Source organism: Coffea arabica, chromosome 1e (genome assembly GCF_036785885.1).
Source record: "Coffea arabica cultivar ET-39 chromosome 1e, Coffea Arabica ET-39 HiFi, whole genome shotgun sequence".
Lineage (NCBI taxonomy): Eukaryota > Viridiplantae > Streptophyta > Magnoliopsida > Gentianales > Rubiaceae > Coffea > Coffea arabica.
This window is the reverse complement of record NC_092311.1, coordinates 4580901-4601462: the sequence shown is the minus strand read 5'-3', so window position 1 is coordinate 4601462 and position 20562 is coordinate 4580901. Positions and strand designations below refer to the sequence as shown.

Sequence of the window (20562 nt, the reverse complement as noted above, 5' to 3'; positions counted from 1 at the left end):
CTAATCAAATCATAAATTAATCACCTCTTACCTTTTAAGTCAAGCACAAATTTCACAAAGTCAAAACATTATTGGCAGTAACAAATCAAAATTTCCTTTCTAGAAATACTTTTGTTAATTGTGACAGAAACCATTTCTTTAGTTCAATAGTAGTGTTTTACCAAGCGTATATTCACACAGTGCCACACACACACATAGCCACACAGTTTGACCCATTTAATTAATGCATGCATTAAAAGATTCTGGTAAGCCTTTCTTGTCCTTTAACCAACAAAAAGTCCCACAAAAAATTAAACAAAAAACCCAAAAAGACTTCAATTATAAATAAAGAGAAAAGAAATCAATCTTAATCTTCCACCAGGCCAGATTGCCCAAAAAGAAAGACTTTGAATACTAGCCATTCTTGTACCACCTGTTAATTAGTACTGTATTACCAGTATATTTAATTACTGATTATCATCAAAATCTGCAAAAAATCCAAGCTTTTATCACAGCTTAAGGACAATGGGTCCAGCTGTAATCTTCAGTTTAGTCACAAGTCTGGTTTTTAAGAGAGACAAAATGTTTAGTTTTGTAGGTATGACACAAATAAAGAGAGAGAGATGCTGATGCTGCCCTCTCTTTGCTGCTGCTCCTAACTTCCAAGCACCATTGCTGTTTTTTTTTTTTTTTTCTGTGTTTTGTTTTCTGGGATTTTTTTATTTGCATTTTGCAGTGATAGAAAAAGGGTCATCAAAAAAGGTCTTCTTTGGTTTTGGGAATCTGAGAAATTGGTCTTTTAAAAATAAAAAAATGTTTATTGTTATTTGAATTTTTGTTGATATGGTTTTGTTTTATTATTTGTCTTTAACTGTCTTTGGATCAGATTTCAAGATTTTTAGCTCAGAGAGGTGTTGATCTTGGGAGCATCTGAAAAGGGTTCAATCTTGATTTTGATTGTGCTCAAGTTTTTGGCTTATGAAACTACTGTAAATTCAGGAATGGACCAAACAGTTGAAAGGTCCCCAAATGCAACCAGGGGCTTTCGAGTTCAAGCTCCGCTGGTGAGTTTACCTGAATTTTGACCCTTTTTTGGTTGAAATTTTTGTTGATTGATGCATTTTTTGAGAAACCAGATGAAAATAATTTGTAAAGATTCAATCTTGGGAAAAATTCTGTGGTTGAAGGGAGATTTTGTTTTTTTTTGGAATTTTGGTTTCCTTTCCATTTAAATCACATATTTGATGACACCCTTTTGCTTATTCTTGCTGAATTTGGAAAGTGAATAAAGTTTTCCTAAAATTTCCTTGGAATTTTTTGTAAATTTCTTTTGAGGAGCTGTTGATAGTAGTTGATTTTTCACCTTACTGACATAACTAAGGTTTGAAGTCGAATTATAGTGTCCTTGCATCTGCATTCGTATAAACTTAGTGTTGCAATGTGCATATTTTGCAGCTAATCGTTGTTTCTGTTTATTGTATTTGATTGTTTTAGCCTGGGAGTGTGTGAATTTACATATCTGTATCCCTTTTCTTGTCAATGTAATAGTTCAGCAAAAGAATCATTCGTTTGCCATCTGTATGTGTCCTCTTGGGTCTATATTACCAAAATAGGAAAAGAATCATTCATTTGCCATCTGTATGTGCCCTCTTGGGGTCTATATTAGCAAAACAGTGAAAAGTTTTCTTTTGCCATTTGTTTCTATTTCCAGTGAAATTTCTGTTTAGTTGGATTTGGTGTGAAACTTGGTTGAGAACGTGGAACTGCTCTGGTTCTGATGTCCTATATCGTCTCCCTCATGTTGTCTAATTTCTGCTTCCTATGGGCTTAATTATTCATCTTGTGCATAGCCCCTATTAATTTGAAGTTTATGCTTCTTTCTATCTAGAGTTTCTTCCACTTTGACTCGCTTGTGTCTTTTTTTTTTTTCTTTTTCTTTTCATTTTTATTATCAATCTTTGTTGTTGTACGTTGTATAATGTTTGAAAAGTTCAGATTTCTTGTACTTCAGCTGTGACATATATTTCTAAATTGATCTTTACTTTGTACAAGTCGTTGTTTTTTATTATTCCTTTCTTCACCATTTCTCATGTTTTGCCGTTTACATCTATGTGCTTTTTATGTGTTTGCTCTGTAAGATGCAAGCTCTACACCTTGAATGTGTCTTGTTCTTGTTCACAAGTAAAGAGCTTTGGCTGTGTGTGTGGTAACAGGCATGTAGTTTTGACACTGATTTGTTCACGAAACATAGTGTGATTTGGTTTAGTTCCATTATTGACCATTTCTTTCTAAACCAAATGTGAGTCGAGATTTAAGTTTCTCTCATAGTTCCCAAAATTCCCATAACAATCTCCAGAGTAAACCTTAAGAAGTTATGAGGTCGTACAATATAAGGAATCGTTCTAGTCTATTATATTTTTCAGCTCATACGCTAGCAACGTACTTGTCGTTTTACCATCTCAGATCTGTCTGTAGCCTGTTTTTGGCAAAAATCTTATTATAATCCTAAAGCAAAGTGAAATTAGAGATTATGGGCGTGGTGAAACCTTAAGTTGAAATTTGTTATATAAGTTCTTTTCGGTTTTTTGGGTGGACAAAGCAAAAATTAGGACGCACTTGTGACAAACTTCTACTTAAGAACAGAGGTGAACTTTTTTTGCTTGATGAGTGGAATGCTAAGCATGATTTTATCTTTGTTTTGCTTATCTTTCATGCAGTTAGCGTATAAAGAACGCCTTTTATTGTTGGAAGTGACTACTCAGTGGTTTTGTGGCTTTTTGTCTTACAATTCCTATTTCAGGTTGAAAGATATTTTTCCTTGTTACTGTTCCTTTGGTTTTTCTGTTGGTACTTTGGAGACTGCTATTTGAGATCTGAGAGTATGCTACCTTATTATGGCTTTGCACTTGAGATTCCTGGTTGTCGTTTTAGGCCATTGGGCTCGAAAGTGGAAGCTTTGCAGATGTGCATTTGGGAGAGAGAGTTTCATTGGACTTGATTCTAGATGTTCATCAAATAAGAATTGGTAAATGATTAAGCAAGATTCTCTTTTTTATAGGGAAGATAAATAGAGCTGAAGGTTAATTAGTTGAAAGATCTATGGCCCCACTTGGAGCCTCAACGTTCCACAGATTCAATGAGCCTGTTGAATTAGAAACTTTTTCTTTAATTTGATCATGCAGAACTGCATGCTTATAGGTATTTAGTCCCTCTCTTGTCCTGTTTCCTGTCAAAGCCCATCTCAAAGGAAGCAGAAAATACAAGGTTTGGTTTGTTCTCCGGTATGAATTAACAAAAGATGTATGCGGTTATGGATGATACAGGAGATGAGCAGTCTAATTGTCAAACTTTACCAATTTTCAAACTCTACTTATCCTCGATTAACATATGGTCTGGGATACTTATATCAGGGACAGGTTTGATACCTGTGCAAATGGCATTCTTATTGTAACTTCATCTTTTAGTTTGCTTGCTCTTGGTGTACTATAGGAATAGGATATGCAGTTGTAATTGTCTTGCAATCTCAGCTCTCTCCTCAATTCTGCTTCTCGTTTCCTTATGGCGTAGTGAATCGTCAATATTTCTTATTGTTTCTTTGATTCCTTTTATGTTCCTTCTTTTATATGTTTTCCATTCCAACAAACATGATAATAAAGCCTGCACTTACTCAGGAGATTTTGCAGGTTGATTCTGTGTCATGCTATTGCAAGGTTGATGCAGGCTTGAAAACAGTTGCTGGTGCAAGAAAATTTGTCCCAGGTTCTAAACTTTGTATTCAGCCTGATATCAATCCACGTGCACACAAGAGTAAAAATTACCGTAGGGAGAGGACACGTGTGCAGCCACCCCTTATTCCTGGACTTCCGGATGATCTTGCCATTGCTTGTCTAATTCGCGTCCCTCGTGTTGAACATAACAAGCTCCGTCTAGTTTGCAAAAGATGGTATAGACTTCTTGCTGGAAACTACTTTTACTCTCTCAGGAAAAGCCTTGGAATGGCAGAAGAATGGGTCTATGTCATAAAAAGGGACCGTGATGGACGGATATCATGGCATGCATTTGATCCAACTTATCAACTCTGGCAGCCACTTCCTCCTGTTCCAGTAGAATACAGTGAAGCCCTCGGATTTGGCTGTGCTGTTCTTAGTGGGTGCCACCTTTACTTGTTTGGAGGGAAAGATCAACTTAAGGGGTCTATGAGACGGGTAATCTTTTACAGTGCTCGGACAAATAAATGGCACAGGGCACCAGATATGCTTCGTAAACGTCATTTTTTTGGCTCTTGTGTTATTAACAATTGTCTTTATGTTGCTGGTGGTGAATGTGAAGGAATCCAAAGAACTCTTCGTTCAGCTGAAGTTTATGACCCTAACAAGAACAGGTGGAGCTTTGTTGCTGACATGAGCACAGCGATGGTTCCCTTTATTGGTGTGGTTTATGATGGAAAGTGGTTCTTGAAAGGACTGGGTTCCCACCGGGAGGTTCTAAGTGAGGCCTACATCCCAGAATCTAATAAATGGATGCCGGCTGATGATGGAATGGTTGCTGGTTGGCGTAACCCAAGCGTCTCTATGAATGGCAAGCTTTATGCTCTCGATTGTCGTGATGGGTGCAAGCTTAGGGTATATGATGAATCTACAAATTCTTGGATTAGATTTATGGACAGCAAGTTGCACCTGGGTAGCTCTCGGGCCTTGGAGGCTGCCGCTCTTGTGCCCGTAAATGGTAAACTCTGCATTATTAGAAACAACATGAGCATTAGTATGGTTGATGTCTCAAGTCCGGATAAACAAGTGGAGAACAATCCTCATCTTTGGGAAAATATTGCTGGTAAGGGTCATATAAGAAACATATTCACAAATTTGTGGTCAAGTATTGCTGGACGGACTGGGTTGAGAAGCCATATTGTGCACTGCCAAGTGCTGCAAGCATGAACACAGGAATTCAGATGCTTATGCTTTCAACAGAGTTTTGTTTCATCTTCTTTACGCATCATCTGAGTTTTGGTTTCCAGAAAGTTGATGCAGTTCATCATATGGAACTTCCTTTCTTGGCCTTCTCAAATCAAATTCTTGAAAATTTAGTTTTGCAGACTTTGTTATGTTTATACATTTTTCTTGAAGATGAATCTGATATCTGCAGCAAAGCTGGATGGCGCTTACATCCAGAAGATGTCTTACATTGGATATATCTTTGTCTTGAAGACCCTAAAAAGCTCTTGAAGAAGATTTCTTTTTGAAGTAAGCCCATGAATTTGAATTCTGGGAAATCAGTTGGTAAGCATGTACTCAGAAACAGATAATGACTCGCCACTGATGTCTAGAACAGAATTCTGAGACCATTTATTTACATTCATTATCAGTAGCAGATAGCTTTTTCGACTTGTACACATCTTTGCTATTTGAATCTGTAGCTTCTCGTACATTGTTGGGGTATCTGTAGCTCATGGACCTTATCCTCTGTGAATATCAAGTATTACTTATCAGTAGGTTATCAACGATACAAGATGTTTACATTGCACCTCTATTGTTCAAAGGTTTTCATTTTTTTCATTTTCGCGTCTCTGTTGAAATGGCAACAGAATCTGCAGATCATGGTTTTATTTCCCTCTATGATCTGATGCGTTGCAATAAACTGGATCAAAGTAAGCAATGCAGAACACAGCTTGTTCTTGGCACCATTGGTGGGATTCAAGAAACAGGGAGGGAGATGACGAATTTGAACTCAGGATCTCCTCCTTCCCCCCCCCCCCCCCCCCCCGGGCTGCGTCCCCCCAAAAACCCACAAAACCAAAAAAAATCCCAAAAAAACTAGTTACTCAAATCTTCCTTTTGGTGCAAATGCCTTTTGGAGATAAAAGAGTGTTTGGTCACAGTTCTGAAGTGCATGATCCTGCAATCCACACATCAGTAGATACGAGCCTTCGTGCATGTACTCTTCATGCATTTTGTCTACAAAGCAAAAGTGCAATTAATCCTTTAATTATAACGGGAATTTCACCTCATTAGCAGACTCAAATAATTGCTACCCACCAACTTTGCTCCTTTTTTTTTTCGAGTTTTTCCTCAAATTCTTTGTGGCTTGGAGAGAAGACATTGTGGTTAACATTCTGTAGCCATAAACTGGTATAATCTATTAAAAATTTGTCAATGATGGTGATGATTGGAGTAAGTAATTCGTTCATTTTAGCACTTTGAACATTTTTTAGCATCAATCCTAGTATCCTGGTGAAATATTAAGAAGGTTGTCGAGATGGCTTCCATTTTCACCACCATTTCTGATCGTCTGAGGGAGCTGGAAAACCAGTTCCAGAAGAATGAAAGAGAGCGAGATTCATTCATGGGTCGGACAAGATCACTACGGGGAACAACCGAAGCCGGACTAGCATCCCTCCTCGTCCTCGTCCTCGTCCTCAACCACGAGCAGAGATGGTTCTGTAACTGACGACATTCTTGAATGCCAACGTAAATGGAGGTTCATAATGCTGTTAATGGATTTTATTTGCAGGTTGAGCGATGCCCATGTGTTGTTTGTCCCCAGAATCTGGCGTGTCAAGATTGCAGCCGCATTGGATTTGGATAAGGAGCTCGAAATAGCTATCCTGCTCCTAACCATGATCAATTCAGGAGCTGAAAATGCTCTCCCTTGTGGGATTGTGCTGGCTGGAAAACATTTGTTCACTCAGTCTGGCAGAATCTGCTATATATAAAGGATCATCATAATGTCAACGTTAATTCCTTCGATTAAGTCAGAGCCTTCCACCTTGAGCTGAGATTTTCAATCATTTATCATAGCCTTTAAAGTCTAGAAACTCTCCCTGCAGGGTATCAACCAAATTTTCACTCGCGTTGCATCCGTGGTTATAACTACAGCAATCCATTCTTGCAGCTATTGGTTCAATCATACCACAATGACCATTGATCCAACATTGGCAGAAACTAGTTTTGCTGGACTTAATGGATCTCCAGCACGAGTTTGATCTTGCCAAGAATCCAGAGCTCCTAGAGTTGAACTTGAATTTAAATGTCACAAAATATCTCGAGAAACCAATCTTCCGGCCAAGGGATTTTGATTTGCTCAGCGACAGTCTTTCCCTGGGAGAGCAAGTTATAAAATTGTAGCTTCTCGTCATGTACCTGGTGCCCTATTTTACATGTAATAAACATGAAAACTACCTTAGTGATGATGAAAAACGAGGACTCTCAAACTTTCTTAGCTGAAATTCTGGCAGTGCTTGCAAAGGTAGCATCTATGTGTTGATTACAAAAATCAGTCTACTGAGGCTAGGCCTTCTCTTCAAGCAGCAACTCTGTGGCAACACATTCTCCAACCTTGATGAGGAACACAAAATTAGAGAAATAAATAAGCCATTTTAGTTCTTGAGAAAGTTGCAACCCAAGGTGAAATTCAAGGAACAGGCTTTGGCATTTGTTCAAGAAGTGGAGGCGGCAAAAATTCTTTTCCATGCCAAGGAAAAGAAGAGAGCTACGGGTTACAATGGCCTGAAGGCCAGTGCATTTTTCAGAGTCTACTACATGCATGTGTGGCCTAGACATTAGCAAAGTGGACACAAAAAGATAAGGCCATTTACAAATTACATTTTGGCCGGGCAGAAGAAGTCTTCACTAATGGAGCAAGGTAACCCGAGGTCAATCTCCTACTACATTCACCACTTCTCTGTTTTAGTTACTCTCTGTGGCTTTAACTACTGGTTAAGCCTCTAAGTCTCCATTTCTATGTTTCAATTACCCTCTAAGGCTTTAACAACTGATTTAAGCCTAAGTCAAACATGCGAGGTTCTTTGGGTACCAAAGCCCTGCCATAATTGTGTTTGTGGGTCACAAACTACCTCACGAAGTAGACATATTCATTTATTCCCATATTACAAAATAACCTCTTCTTGAATTTGAGACTGGAGCATCTTTTAACATCAAAATTCGTATTACTACCAAATAAGGATGCTTCAGCTCATTAACCAGGTCAATAATTGCTACCCACCCTCCTTTCTTTGCCTTTTTTTCTTTTGTAATTTTTACCCAAAATATCAGTTGAGTTGGAGAGGACAAGTACTTGGTTGCTAAGATTGATAATCTATTACTGTTGAAAGGCCGTCTATGATGGCTGGAATTTCCAACATTGAATCCTTGGAAAATACTCAGCAAGATCACCATGTTGCCATATTGCCTTTATGTGGCACCCAAGTATTTTTTGTAGGGATGTTGATGTGAATTATGAAACTTTAGGGTGAAATTTTAAAATGCTAAGAAAATGGAGCATTGTTGTCCAATTTTGAATTGTTAGTGGAAGAAGATATTTTTCTTCCTTTTTTTTTTCTTCCTATGATCGAATGGCTTCTTGTTCTTTCTTTTCCTCTAAAGGTTTTCATTTCCTCTTATAATTCCTAAAGAGTTTAGGGATTCCAATGCAAGTGCAAGAGAGAATTTAGTATACCTTTCTTTGTTTATTAGATAAGATAAGGTAGTTATTTTTTAGTTTATTTATGGTTTAATTTGAATTGAGTATTGAGTTGATGAATTGAGTTGTGGGTATGGTGGATTTTTAATTAGTGTTCTTATACCTTTTGTTAGGCTTATTTTTTAGACGTTTTAGTTCTTGATTTTGATTGGGAATGGAGTGCTTGCTTAGAATGACATTTAAGAGAGTTTTTGGGTGTCTTATCCGTTTGGATTAGCTATTTTTGGGGGTATTTTTAAAAATTTTTGCTGTAACAGAGTTTTTAGATTATATTTTGAAATATTTTTAGAAAATATTTTGGGATATTTAAGAGTAGAAGAGTTTCTAGAATATATTTTGAGATATTTTTTATAATTTTAAAAAAATTTAAACTAATTTTTAAATTATCTTTTAGAGTACTTTTTAAAAATTTTTATTATATTTAAAAAACTAATTTTTGAAAAATACTCCCGTAACATATTGATGAAAGTTTGGAGATGATTCAGGGTGGAAATGGAACTTGAGATATGAATCTGAAAGTTCATTCTGCTCTGAAACTTGGAGATAATTTGGGATAAACTTACATTTTTTAAGAAAATTTCTCAGCCCATCATACCAAGATGGAACGACAGGCATATTTTCATACCACCCACCCAATTGGTCGTATTTGACCGAATTTTTTGAAATTTAATAATATTATAATAAATTGGCCTAGGGTTGGAGGGTAGTTAAATAAAATAGTGGAAGATATTAGTGTATTGGGATTTGGGATTTCATTCGTGGGAAACTTTCCCAATTTCTTCATCTCTTCTCCCTCTTGACCGAACCATCTTCTTCCTTCCTTCCTTTCTTTCTTTCTTTTCTTCAAATGAAGGTGTGAATTTCGGGGATCTTAATCAAGGATCTAGAGAAGGGTTTGGAGGCTTAAACTCAACCACTGATCAGGGTAAGTTTTGGCTGTCTTGTCCTAATTGTAGTTTACTAAGTATGGGTATTTGAAGTTTATGATTTGAATTGGGTGGACTAGAATCTTGGTTGGGCGTTTGGCATCCCATGAGCTTGAATTGAGTTGACTATAGATACATTATTTGGTTTGATTCTTTATGTATTTTTGTGATAATGGATAATCTTGGTAGAATTGAATGATATAGGTTTTAATACCTCGTTGCTAAGTTTATTTATGCAATAATATAATTGTGGAATGCAAAAGTTATGTATTTTGATGATTATAGAAGTTGGAAATGGTTTGAGGTGGGTTGGGATTAAGGTATGAATCTAGAAATCCATATTGCTTCAGGATCCACTGCCGGATCCGCTCGCAGATTAGTTAAGGTTTCTGTTGCGGACCTGGCTTGGAGTTTTGACACACTTTAGTGTTTTAGTCATATCCTGATGTAGAAAGCTCGAAATTAAGTGCCGTTTGAAACGTTAGAAACTAGATTCTGGGAGCTTTAACTAGGAATAAAGGTGTAATCTTTATTCTGTAAATATAAGAGTTGGTGAAGTTTTAAAGTTAACCTATGTGTTGCATTTAAGCTAGTTTATGACCTTTGCTATAAGTAATTACTTAAGGTTGGTATGTAGGATTCTTATTATGATAATTTAGTATGAATAGGAGTTTTTAGGATTTAATTAAGTACTTTATTATATTTAGGTGAGTGGTAAGAATTTAGAGAATTATTGTGTAATTTTAAATTGTTAGTGGAAGAAGATATTTCTTGTTCCTTCTCTTTCTTTTCTTACTATGATTCTTTTTCCTCTTTTCCTCTAAAGGTTCCCATTTCCTCTTCAAATTCTCAAAATAAGAGTTTAGTGATTCCAATATAAATGCATCTTTTATTGGGTTTCTTGAATCTTTTGTTAGGATTTACTTTTGAGATATTTTAGTTCTTGATTTTGGTTGAGAAGGAGTGTTTAATTAAATTAATGTTTACGATAGTTTTTAAGGTATCTCAAGAGATGAAAAATCTTAGTAGAAATTGAATGATTTGGGTTCATTGCCTTATTTCTAAATTTATTTATGCAATACTATGATGTGGAATAAAATTATGTATTTTGATGACCATGGAAGCTTAGAGATGATTTAAGGTGAAAATGAACTTAAGTCCTGAGCCTAGAAGTTGATTTTGCTCCAAATTTTGCAGCCAAATTCGTCAAGGATGCAGGCCGAATTTGGTTCATGGTACTTTCACACTTTAGTAAATTGTCCATTTCTTAATGTAGAATACTTGAAATTGAGTGCCATCTGCGGCATTGGAAAACTAGACTCAGAGGGCTTCAAGTTTATTTAAAGATCTCATCCTAGTTTTATACCTATAAATTAGCTAGCTCTATTGTCTTGTGCCTTGTGAGATAGCCATGAGGTACGACGGTGTTACGTCCCAAGTACGAGGTGTAACATTTTAGTGGTATCAAAGCTCAAGTTTGGATCTTTCCTTGAGAATAGGAATGAACACTTGTTGTGGTTTGTGGGATCTAGTTGGTATATCAGGTAAAAATTGGGACTGAGTTGATTTACGTTTTGGGGTGACCAAACGCGCAAATGGCACTCAATTTCGAATTTTCTATATCAAGATACAAGTAATTTACAAAAGTGCAACAGTGCTATGAATTGAATCTGGACTAGCATACTTGACAATTCTAGCCAATTGATCTGAATATTGTTAAATTCCAAAAAATTCGGTCAAATATGGTCAATTAGGTGGGTGGCACGAAAATATGCCTGTCATGCCAAGATAGCACGACGGGCTGAGAAATTTTCTTAAAAAATGTAATTGGCCATCGCGCCATGTTTGCCCGACGCCTGCTCGTTTTTTTTTTAAAAAATGTCTGGAGGCAAGGCGCGATGGGCAGACATCTGCCAAAAATTTTGATCAGAATATCTGTGGCCTTTGACCGTCATTCCAAGTGGTTCTGCTGATAGCTTTTTTCATGCTTTATTAGGGAATATTGTTAAATCCCAAAAAAATTGGTGAAATATGATAAAGGCAAGAAAACCGCGATCCATTGATATTATTTTGTTTTCGACGATATTTTATATCCCATCCATTTAATGCACTTCACACAATCTTGACATTTAATTTAACTTAGTTTTCTACTCTTTTTGTTTAATCCAATCACTTTCAATTTGAATAACGTTAAATATTTTCAAAATAGAGAAGTACAAGTTATTTTATTAAACCCTATAATTGGATAGAAGGGTCCTATAGGGTAATACCTACAAAACAAAGAAGTACTAGTTATTTTATGGCTATTTTAATTGATTAAATATTTAAACTAATTATCGTATACCAAATAATGAGACACAAACAATTCTTTATTTTATACGATCGCATTTTATATAAAAATTTAAATATATAAACCGCAATTTGTGTTGTAATTTTTCATTTTTTTTACACAATTACGGTTCCTTTAACATTCTATGTGAATTATAGATAACAAAGTTAAAATTAGCAAATCATAATAATATTAAGCAATACTTCCATCCATTACGCCATCACTTAAACTTAAATTATATTATTAAATCATTTTCTAAATTTAACAAATCATAATAACTTAAACATGTTATATAATTTAAACTTGTTAAAATGGTAAACCCTAATTCTTTAAGAAAATCCTAAATCGTTTAACAAACGAATCAAATTTTTAAAAGCTAGCATCCTTTAAAATGATACGTGAAACCAGTGTTTGTTTTTAAAATTTTGTTGGACTATCTGCATTGTTTTTAAAAATTTTGATTTTAAATAATAATAAAAAAAAATTTTCTAAATTGTTTGGCCGTCGCTCCTGCATGGCATGACGGCCAAAAGATTTTTAAAAAAAAATTTCTGAATCGCTTGGCCATCGCTCCTATATGGCGCGACGGCCTGAAAGATTTTTTTTAAAAAAATTCTAAATTCTCTGACTGTCGATCTTACATGGCGCGACGTCCAGAAAGATTTAAAAAAAAATTTCTGAATTCTCTGTAGGAGCGACGGCTAGAAAGATTTTTTTAAAAAATTGCTCTTCACGCCTACTCGGCACGACAAGCATATATTGATACCAATCAGTCAAGTTATCATATTTGACCGACTTTTTTGGGATTTAACAATATTCTGATCAATTGGCCTCAACCCTACAACTCGGGGCCAATTAATCATAATATTGTTAAATTCCAAAAATGTCGGTCAAATATGCTGGCTTGGTTGATTGGTATTAATATATGCCCATCGTGCCAAGTAGGCGCGACGGGCAATTTTTTTTAAAAAATTTTCTGACTGTTGCTACAAAAATCTATCTAGCCGTCGCTCCATGTAGGAGCGGCAGCCAGAGAATTCAGAAATTTTTTTTAAAAAAAATCTCTTTGGGCGTCGCGCCATGTAGGATCGACGGTCAGAGAATTTAGAATTTTTTTTTTAAAAAAATCTTTCGAGCTGTTGCACCATGTAGGAGCGATGGCTAGGCGATTCAGAAATGTTTTTTTGTTAAAAAAATCTTTCGGCCATCATGTCATATAGGAGCGATGGCCAAACAATTCAGAATTTTTTTTTTAAATTTTTTAAAATCAAAATTTTTAAAAACAATGCAGACAGTCCGATAAAATTTTAAAAACAAACACTGGCTTCGCATAGCATTTGAAAGGATGTTAGGTTTTAAAAATTTGATCTGTTTGTTAAAGGATGTAGGGTTTTCCTAAAGAATTAGTTTTAGCAAGCTTAAGTTATATAACATGCTTAAATTATTATGATTTGTTAAATTTAGAAAATGGTTTAATAATATGATTTAAATTTAAGTGATGGCGTAATGGATGGAAGTATTGCTTAATATTATTATGATTTGTTAATTTTACCTTTGTTATCTATAATTCACATAGAATGTTAAAGGAACCGTAATTATGTAAAAAAAATAAAAAATTACAACACGAATTGTGATTTATATATTTAAATTTTTATATAAAATGCAATTGTATAAAAAGATTAATAACATATGTGTAGAAATGAAGAATTGTCTGTGTCTCATTATTTGGTTTACGATAATTAGTTTAAGTATTTAATCAATTAAAATAGCCGAAAATAACTGGTACTACTTTGTTTTGTAGGTATTACCCTATAGGGACCCTTCTATCCAATTATAGGGTTTAACAAAATAACTTGTACTTCTCTATTTTGAAAATATTTAACGTTATTCAAATTGAAAGTGATTGGATTAAACAAAAAAAGTAGACAACTCAGTTAAATTAAATGTCAAGATTGTGTGGAGTGCATTAAATGGATGCGATATAAAACATCGTCGAAGACAAAATAATATCAATGGATCGCGGTTTTCTTGCTTTTACTATATTTCATCAAATTTTTTGGAATTTAACAATATTCCCTAACAAAGCATGAAAAAAGCTATCAGCAGAACCACTTGGAACGACTGTTAAAGGCTGCAGATATTCTGATCAAAATTTTTTGGTAGATGTCTGCTTGTAGGCGCGACGCCTGTAGAAATTTTTTTTTAAAAAAAGAGCATGCATCGGGCCAACATGGCGCGATGGCCAATTATATTTTTTAAGAAAATTTCTCAGCCCCACCCAATTGGTCATATTTGATCGAATTTTTTGAAATTTAACAATATTCTAATCAATTGGCCCAACTTATCTAAACTTCTCAATTTCATCCCAAATTTCTTAATTTTTGACTTAAGGTCTCAAAAAGAAAACTTGGGTACCACAATTAATAAGGAGGGTGAGCAACAACTTACTGAGTAAGTAGCACATGTATTTTTTTTATTAGTCTGAGCATGTTCGTGTACGTATATAATACATTCCAAACTTTCATCGATACATATATATAAATTTACAAAGATGCGTGATCATCGGAAGTATTTCAAGTACAATGTATACATTATAATGTTCATAAATGAACTCAAGATACAAGGTTAACCGTCGGCCCTATATATTCCATTAATAACTTGACTAGTTAACACAGTTCATAATGCTAACTATCACACGATTAACCCATTTTGATATTGCTAATTATAACACGATTAGCCTGTTTCATAATATCATATTGCCATACCACGAACTAGTCCCGTCAAAATTACCCTATACAAGAGCTCAATCAAATAAATCATTTACATTTGATCATAGTTATGCATACATAATAAATCAATAATACATGCACACACTCATGCCAGTTTAATATGTAAATAGCTTCGAAAGTCATAAGATTTTGACAATTACATTTTCAAAAGGTAAAGTGTATACGCACAACTTATTTTCACCAAATAAGCTAGCATCAAACTCAACTCTGAACCATCCGAATAGAAATTAGTTTATACCTAATCGTATCAAAAGTACTTAATTCAAATTCTAACAATTCTTAACCATACTAATTTGTCATAATACAGTCGTCCCAGCACTAGTCCTAGGTAATAACCTATAGAAAACATCATTCTCTCATTTTAGTGGAATGTAAAGGTCAATTTTTGAGCTCCACCAATTCTTATAGATATAAATAAATTAGGGTGGGATTTTTATATAAATGCGAAGTTCTTTGAATAGCACTCAATTCAGAGTTTTTTTTTTTACATCAAGATATATCCAATTTACTAAAGTACGATAATATTGTGAATTGAATCCAGCCTAACATCCTCGACGAATCCAGCCGCGGATTCGAGGTAGAATCAACTTCCAGGTTCGGATCTCACCCCTAAATCATCTCCAAGCTTCCATAGAATCTATTACAAATTTGTCCATGATGGTGATGGTTGGAGTAAGCAATTTATTCATTTAGCACTTGAACACTTTTTAGCATCAATATTTAGTAATTATTTTCATGCTACTACTACTACTACTACAAGGCACTAGCTAGCAAGTACTAGTAAACTGGCTTTCCTAATTATTCCTATACTACTTTATGGTCTAATTAACTGATGTCAAATGCTGCCCACCACATTCTCTGTGCTTTTTTAATTCTTATTTTATTTCCTTTTCACATGGTTGTTTGACTTGGGGATAAGGCAAATGCTATCGAATCCATTATTATATTTCTACTTATGCCTGGATTTCCCAACTTCGAAGTTCCTTGGAAACTTCTCAGCAACATCACCATATATCTCCATAGTCCATGCTCCTACCACTACCGTTATTATATTCCTGATGCAGCAATCAGCCACTAGAAATGCAGAATTGGCTATAGCATCAATGCAAGGGATTGGCAAGGAAACTTAAGGAGAATTTGGGCAATTGCAGACAAGAAAAGAGGTCACCTTACACCAATTGAAGCCTAGGCCAATAAGGACAGCAGAAAGCAAAGGAGACAGGAACATAATGAGGTAGAATCAGATTACGAAGTCCTCATTGACAGGTTAAAGGTTGATAACCGGAGGTACTCAAGGCTAGGTACCATTTATGAGGATGTGGACCTTACAGATGAGTACGTGAATAGGAGATGCTTAAAGGCAACAACATTATTCCTAGAATTCCAGAATTTGCGGTTGCCTTAAATCATGATCTACAGTGGAAGAATCTCTTTCCTCTGTGGATTACAAAACTTAGCACGGGTTGATAGGGGGAACTTGCCTAACTTTTTGCAATTACGTTATTTTCATGTATAGATTTGGGCAGGTGAGGACATGACAAATATCTCACCATTCATTCCATCAACAGGAGTACTGTCACTCAATTAGGGGTGTTGGTGGATTCACCATTTACCCCCTAAATGTGTATGATCCAAATTATGCATTATTATAAAACTATTTGTATATTTAAGTACAATGCGTTGATTGAAATCACAAGCAGATGATGTACACAACACAGTGAAAGTTTGATATCAAGAACATATTTATCAATAGAGGATAATTACAAAAGAGTCAGAGCCCCCTATCTATCATTTCCCTGAAACGTTTAAATGACTCTTGTCTCTCAATCTTGAGCTGATTCCTGAACTTGGCAATGAAACTGTCCGCCAGTTTGTCAACATCTTCAAGAATTAGACGTTTCGCTATTCTTGATGATGATCTTCCCCTATCAGCATCCTTCTCTGTCTGATCACTATCCTTCTTGCAGCTGCTACTACCTTTATTGTTCTTGAAATCCTCTTTTTGATGGTCCATTGTATCGCTAAATTTAGCAAGCTTGTAAGAAGATCAAGCCTAGCAGTATAGAAGAAAGGGTTACTTCAGCTGTGGATGATCAACAGAGAAATCAACTATATATAGTCATAATGAGACGATTTTCCTAGGATTTAAGCATAAATTTTGCTTGGCTAAAAGCAAAGGAAAGAGGAAGGAAACCAGAAAGAGTGTTAGCATACACGCTTGCTGATGAGTACAAGGCATTCTTTTTTTCCTCTGTGAATCTGGAAAAGTGAGGCCAATAAAGGAAAAGATAATAGATTCAGATTATTTACTTCCAATTTGATTGAATAATTTTTTTTTTATTAATCATCCGTGTGTATTCATGGAGAAGTTAGACAACTTTATGATGTGAATTTCAAGTGGAATTGGAGAAGAGTCTATGAAGATTGGAACAAAATGACAAATAAAGTAGCATTTTTTGCATTGTGATTATTGAATAATGGTAGAATATTACAAAGTTATAAAAGGAAATTACAAGAAAAGTTTCAGTTTCAGTTGATGTAATTATTAACTTTTTTGAATATCATGTTGATTATATGAGAAAGTTCCTCTCAACAATATTATGGAAAATATCACGAATATCTATAAGAAAAATAGTTAAAATTAAAAGCTTTTCTGACAGGGGCTATAAAATGATTCATTAATTAACACAAAAAAAAAAGGATGAGCAAGAAAGAATTTTTATTAAACTCTCCACATAAATTTGAAAAACCTTCTCATGGATTTTCATGGTACTACTAGCTTACAAAATGACGTTCCATGTAATATGTCAATATACTCAAATTAGTATTACGATATTAGTTCAAGGGGTTTTTCAACGAGTGTCTAAAAGGCACTGGTTAACACGCATACATTCCATTTAACCTATCATGTATATACATATGCTAAAAATTATTATCTTTCCTTACATTTAAATATTTTCCATAATTAATGCTCTTGCATTCATACGCTTTCTTTAATTAATCTTAAAACTTCAATTCTTAAAATATATCTTATAGGCACTCGTTAGATAGACTATTAATTCAAAGACTAATTTGTATGAAATTGTCCCTTAGCCAATATATCCCATATTCTTTTTTTTTTTTCCATTTTTTGACTTTTATTGAGCACGTGAGAAATCTGTTAAACTGTTCGCATTAAATAATGTAGGAAATTGCAATCTGACTCCATCAAGTAGGTCAATGACAGGGCATGTCTTTTCTTTGATCTTTTAAATGTTTCCCTACTTTATATATTTTTTTCTTTTTCCAAGATCCTGAAATCTGATAACAAAACTAAAAATTTAAATGAACTTTTTAAGGTGAGAATTAAAAATTTATCGATTAAATTAAAATTTTTTAACGAGTAATCTATGTTATGGGTCAACACATACAAATTTTCTATTTGAATACAGTAATACACACGGCCTAACTTATTATCAATTTGTATTTAGAAAATTTTGCAATTTAACTTCATTTTCTCTAAACCCATGCTTGTGACTCCTTTTAACTAGGGTTAAGAATATCCTAAAGTTGTAATATTTTTTTCCACATTGCATTACACTTTTAAAGAAATTTTTTTCTTATTTTTCTTCCAAACAACTTTAAAGAAGATAACCGAAATCTTATAAGTTCAGCCTTCCAAATTATTCTTGTTATTAGTGTTTCTACACTAGAACTTGGAGAGATACAGAGAGCATCACCGAGGAATATTAATTCTATATACTTAATCTTTATAATTAAGTTAAATAATTTCTCATAAAACCATTAGTATGATCTGTTGGAAGCAGTTAACAAATTTTTAATCACTAATAATTGTAAAAAGTAATTTCCCTTTGTTCCTACACTAAAAATCCCAACTATAAATGTCTGTTTAGCTTATGTAATCTGTGTGTAGCAGTACATTTCATGTGGTATAATTGTAAAACTGATTTGCATGCATGAACCAAGAACACTGACCATTTATATGAATACAACAATCTGATACTTATTTCAAAAGAAATGCACAAATTCAAAACTGTGATAATTTCATAGATAAACACCTCTCTTTGATGAATTCAACAATCTGCTACTTAATTATTTCAACGCGGCTTTCACAAGGATGATTCTCCATGAGAATTTAAAGTTTAAAGTTTAAACTCCTCTAGCAATCATTTCTTTGAACCGTTTCAACGAGTCTTCTCTCTCAATCTTGAGCTGATTCTTGAACTTTGAGATGAAATCATCAGCCAACTTGTCAACATCTTCTGTAACAAGCCTTTTCCCCATACCTGATGATCTTTTCTTCGTATCATCTGCATCTCTCTCCATCTGATCACTATTCTGCCTGCTGCTACTGCCTTCATGATCATTCTTCAACACCTTTCTTTGATGATCCATTATATTGTTACCTGGCTTGTCTGAGATCAAATTTTAAGGGAGAGAGGAAAAGGGTTGCTTCAGCTGTGAATGATTAACAGAGAAGCTCTTTATATATAGTCATAATTGGAAGAATATTTGAGGATTGAAGCATGAGTTTTTCATGCCTAAAAGCAAAGGAAAGAGGAAGGAAACCAGAAAGAGTGTTGATATATGCTTGTTGATGAGTAGTACAAAAGACTTTGATTAATTGAATAAATTGATTATGATTATTTTATTGCCTATTTTGATTAAACAATTTAGCGTTCATACGTGTAGATCCATGCACAAGTTTGACCGATCTATGATATAAATTCCACATGCAATTGGACAAGGGAAAACGTACGTATTATGGTAGTAAGAATTGGCATAAGATGCCAAAAAGAGTTGGTAGCATCTTTAATAATAGTAGGGCAAATTCCACTTTACCCCCTGTGGTTTAGCATTTTTTTATATGACCCCTCTATGGTTTCAAAAGCTATATATAACCCCCTCATAATTTGGATTAAAGTGTCAAAGTGACGGAAATAATCATTTTTAATGGAGTCACCTAAAATATAAAAAATACCCTTATGTAAAATTGAAAATTATTTGTTAACCAAGGGGGGTTATGTGTATATTTTGAAAATCATAAGGGGGTTATATGGTAAAGTATTAAACCATAAGGGAGTTATCTGGTCAAATATAAAAATCATACGGCGTTAATGTATCATGTATTTATAAGGGTAATTTCGATATTTTTAGAAGTTCGGTTACGAACGACTATTTCCATTACTTTGACACTTTAATCCAAATCATGAGGGGATTATGTATAGTTTTTGAAATCATAGACGGATTATGTAAAAAATGCTAAACCACAGGGGGTAAAATGTAATTTACCCATAACAGTATATAGTATAGTAATAAGATTGACCATGTGTAGGATGCAACATCAAATTTAAAAAAAATAATTAGACTAACTAATCTTGATGCTGAAAGGGAAAAAAGTTAAAAAGTTTTGTTGATGTCAATAAAATAATCAATTTTTTAATCAAGTATTTTATGCACCTTAACTCTGCAATTTTCGGATTATAGGCCCATTGTGTAACTTCAACGCCAATAAAATTATAGGAAGATGTCACAGATATATATGAAAGAATTGTTTGGATTGTCGGTTTCCGTCGAAAAATTATGTCATTTTCCGTGATCACATTTCCCTATTACCTTTTTCCCTCACATACATCAAATCGCTACAGTAATTTTTCCATGAAAAATCACGAAAAATGCAATCCAAACACTAAAATTTTGAAGAGTTTTTCGTGTGGTATTGATAAGTTAGATGAAGGGAGGGCGATGAATAATTCCAAAATAAAACAACTGTGTATATAGAGTATCATTAGGACGATACAAAAGGAAGAAATTCAAAATTCGTATTACAAGTTCATATACATTTGAAAAACTTTATGAAAAAGTTTTAATGCTATAAGTAATTAAAAAGAAAATATACCATATAACAAATCGAGATATAATGTAGTAATATCTGTTGTAAGAATACTAATTCAAATTGGTGCTTTACGTCTAGTAAAGGATTTCTATTACTTGTGAAGTAAAACACCTTGGAAGGCTAAAATCGTTACTTTTCAAGTAAAAAGCGCACAACAATGCTTTATCC

At 34.2% G+C, this 20562-nt stretch overlaps 1 protein-coding gene and 1 long non-coding RNA gene across 3 annotated transcripts; both read left to right on the top strand.

The window, feature by feature from the left end:
- Positions 1–344: 344 nt before the first annotated feature.
- LOC113698262 (F-box/kelch-repeat protein At1g55270) lies at positions 345–5499 on the top strand. 2 transcript variants are annotated; one of them, XM_072052034.1, is made up of 2 exons: positions 345–1043; positions 3651–5499. In XM_072052034.1, exons 1-2 carry the CDS (start codon positions 981–983, stop codon positions 4911–4913), a joined length of 1326 nt encoding a protein of 441 aa, XP_071908135.1. In that variant the 5' UTR covers positions 345–980; the 3' UTR covers positions 4914–5499. The 2 variants fall into 2 exon arrangements, with proteins under 2 accessions (XP_071908135.1, XP_027073826.2); XM_027218025.2 differs by having other exon boundaries at positions 347–1043; positions 3663–5499.
- Positions 5500–9064: 3565 nt separating this feature from the next.
- Positions 9065–16188, top strand: LOC113698254 (uncharacterized). The gene is made up of 2 exons (XR_011815647.1): positions 9065–9379; positions 15040–16188. It is a non-coding gene; the product is annotated as an uncharacterized lncRNA (long non-coding RNA).
- The last annotated feature ends 4374 nt before the right edge of the window (positions 16189–20562 follow it).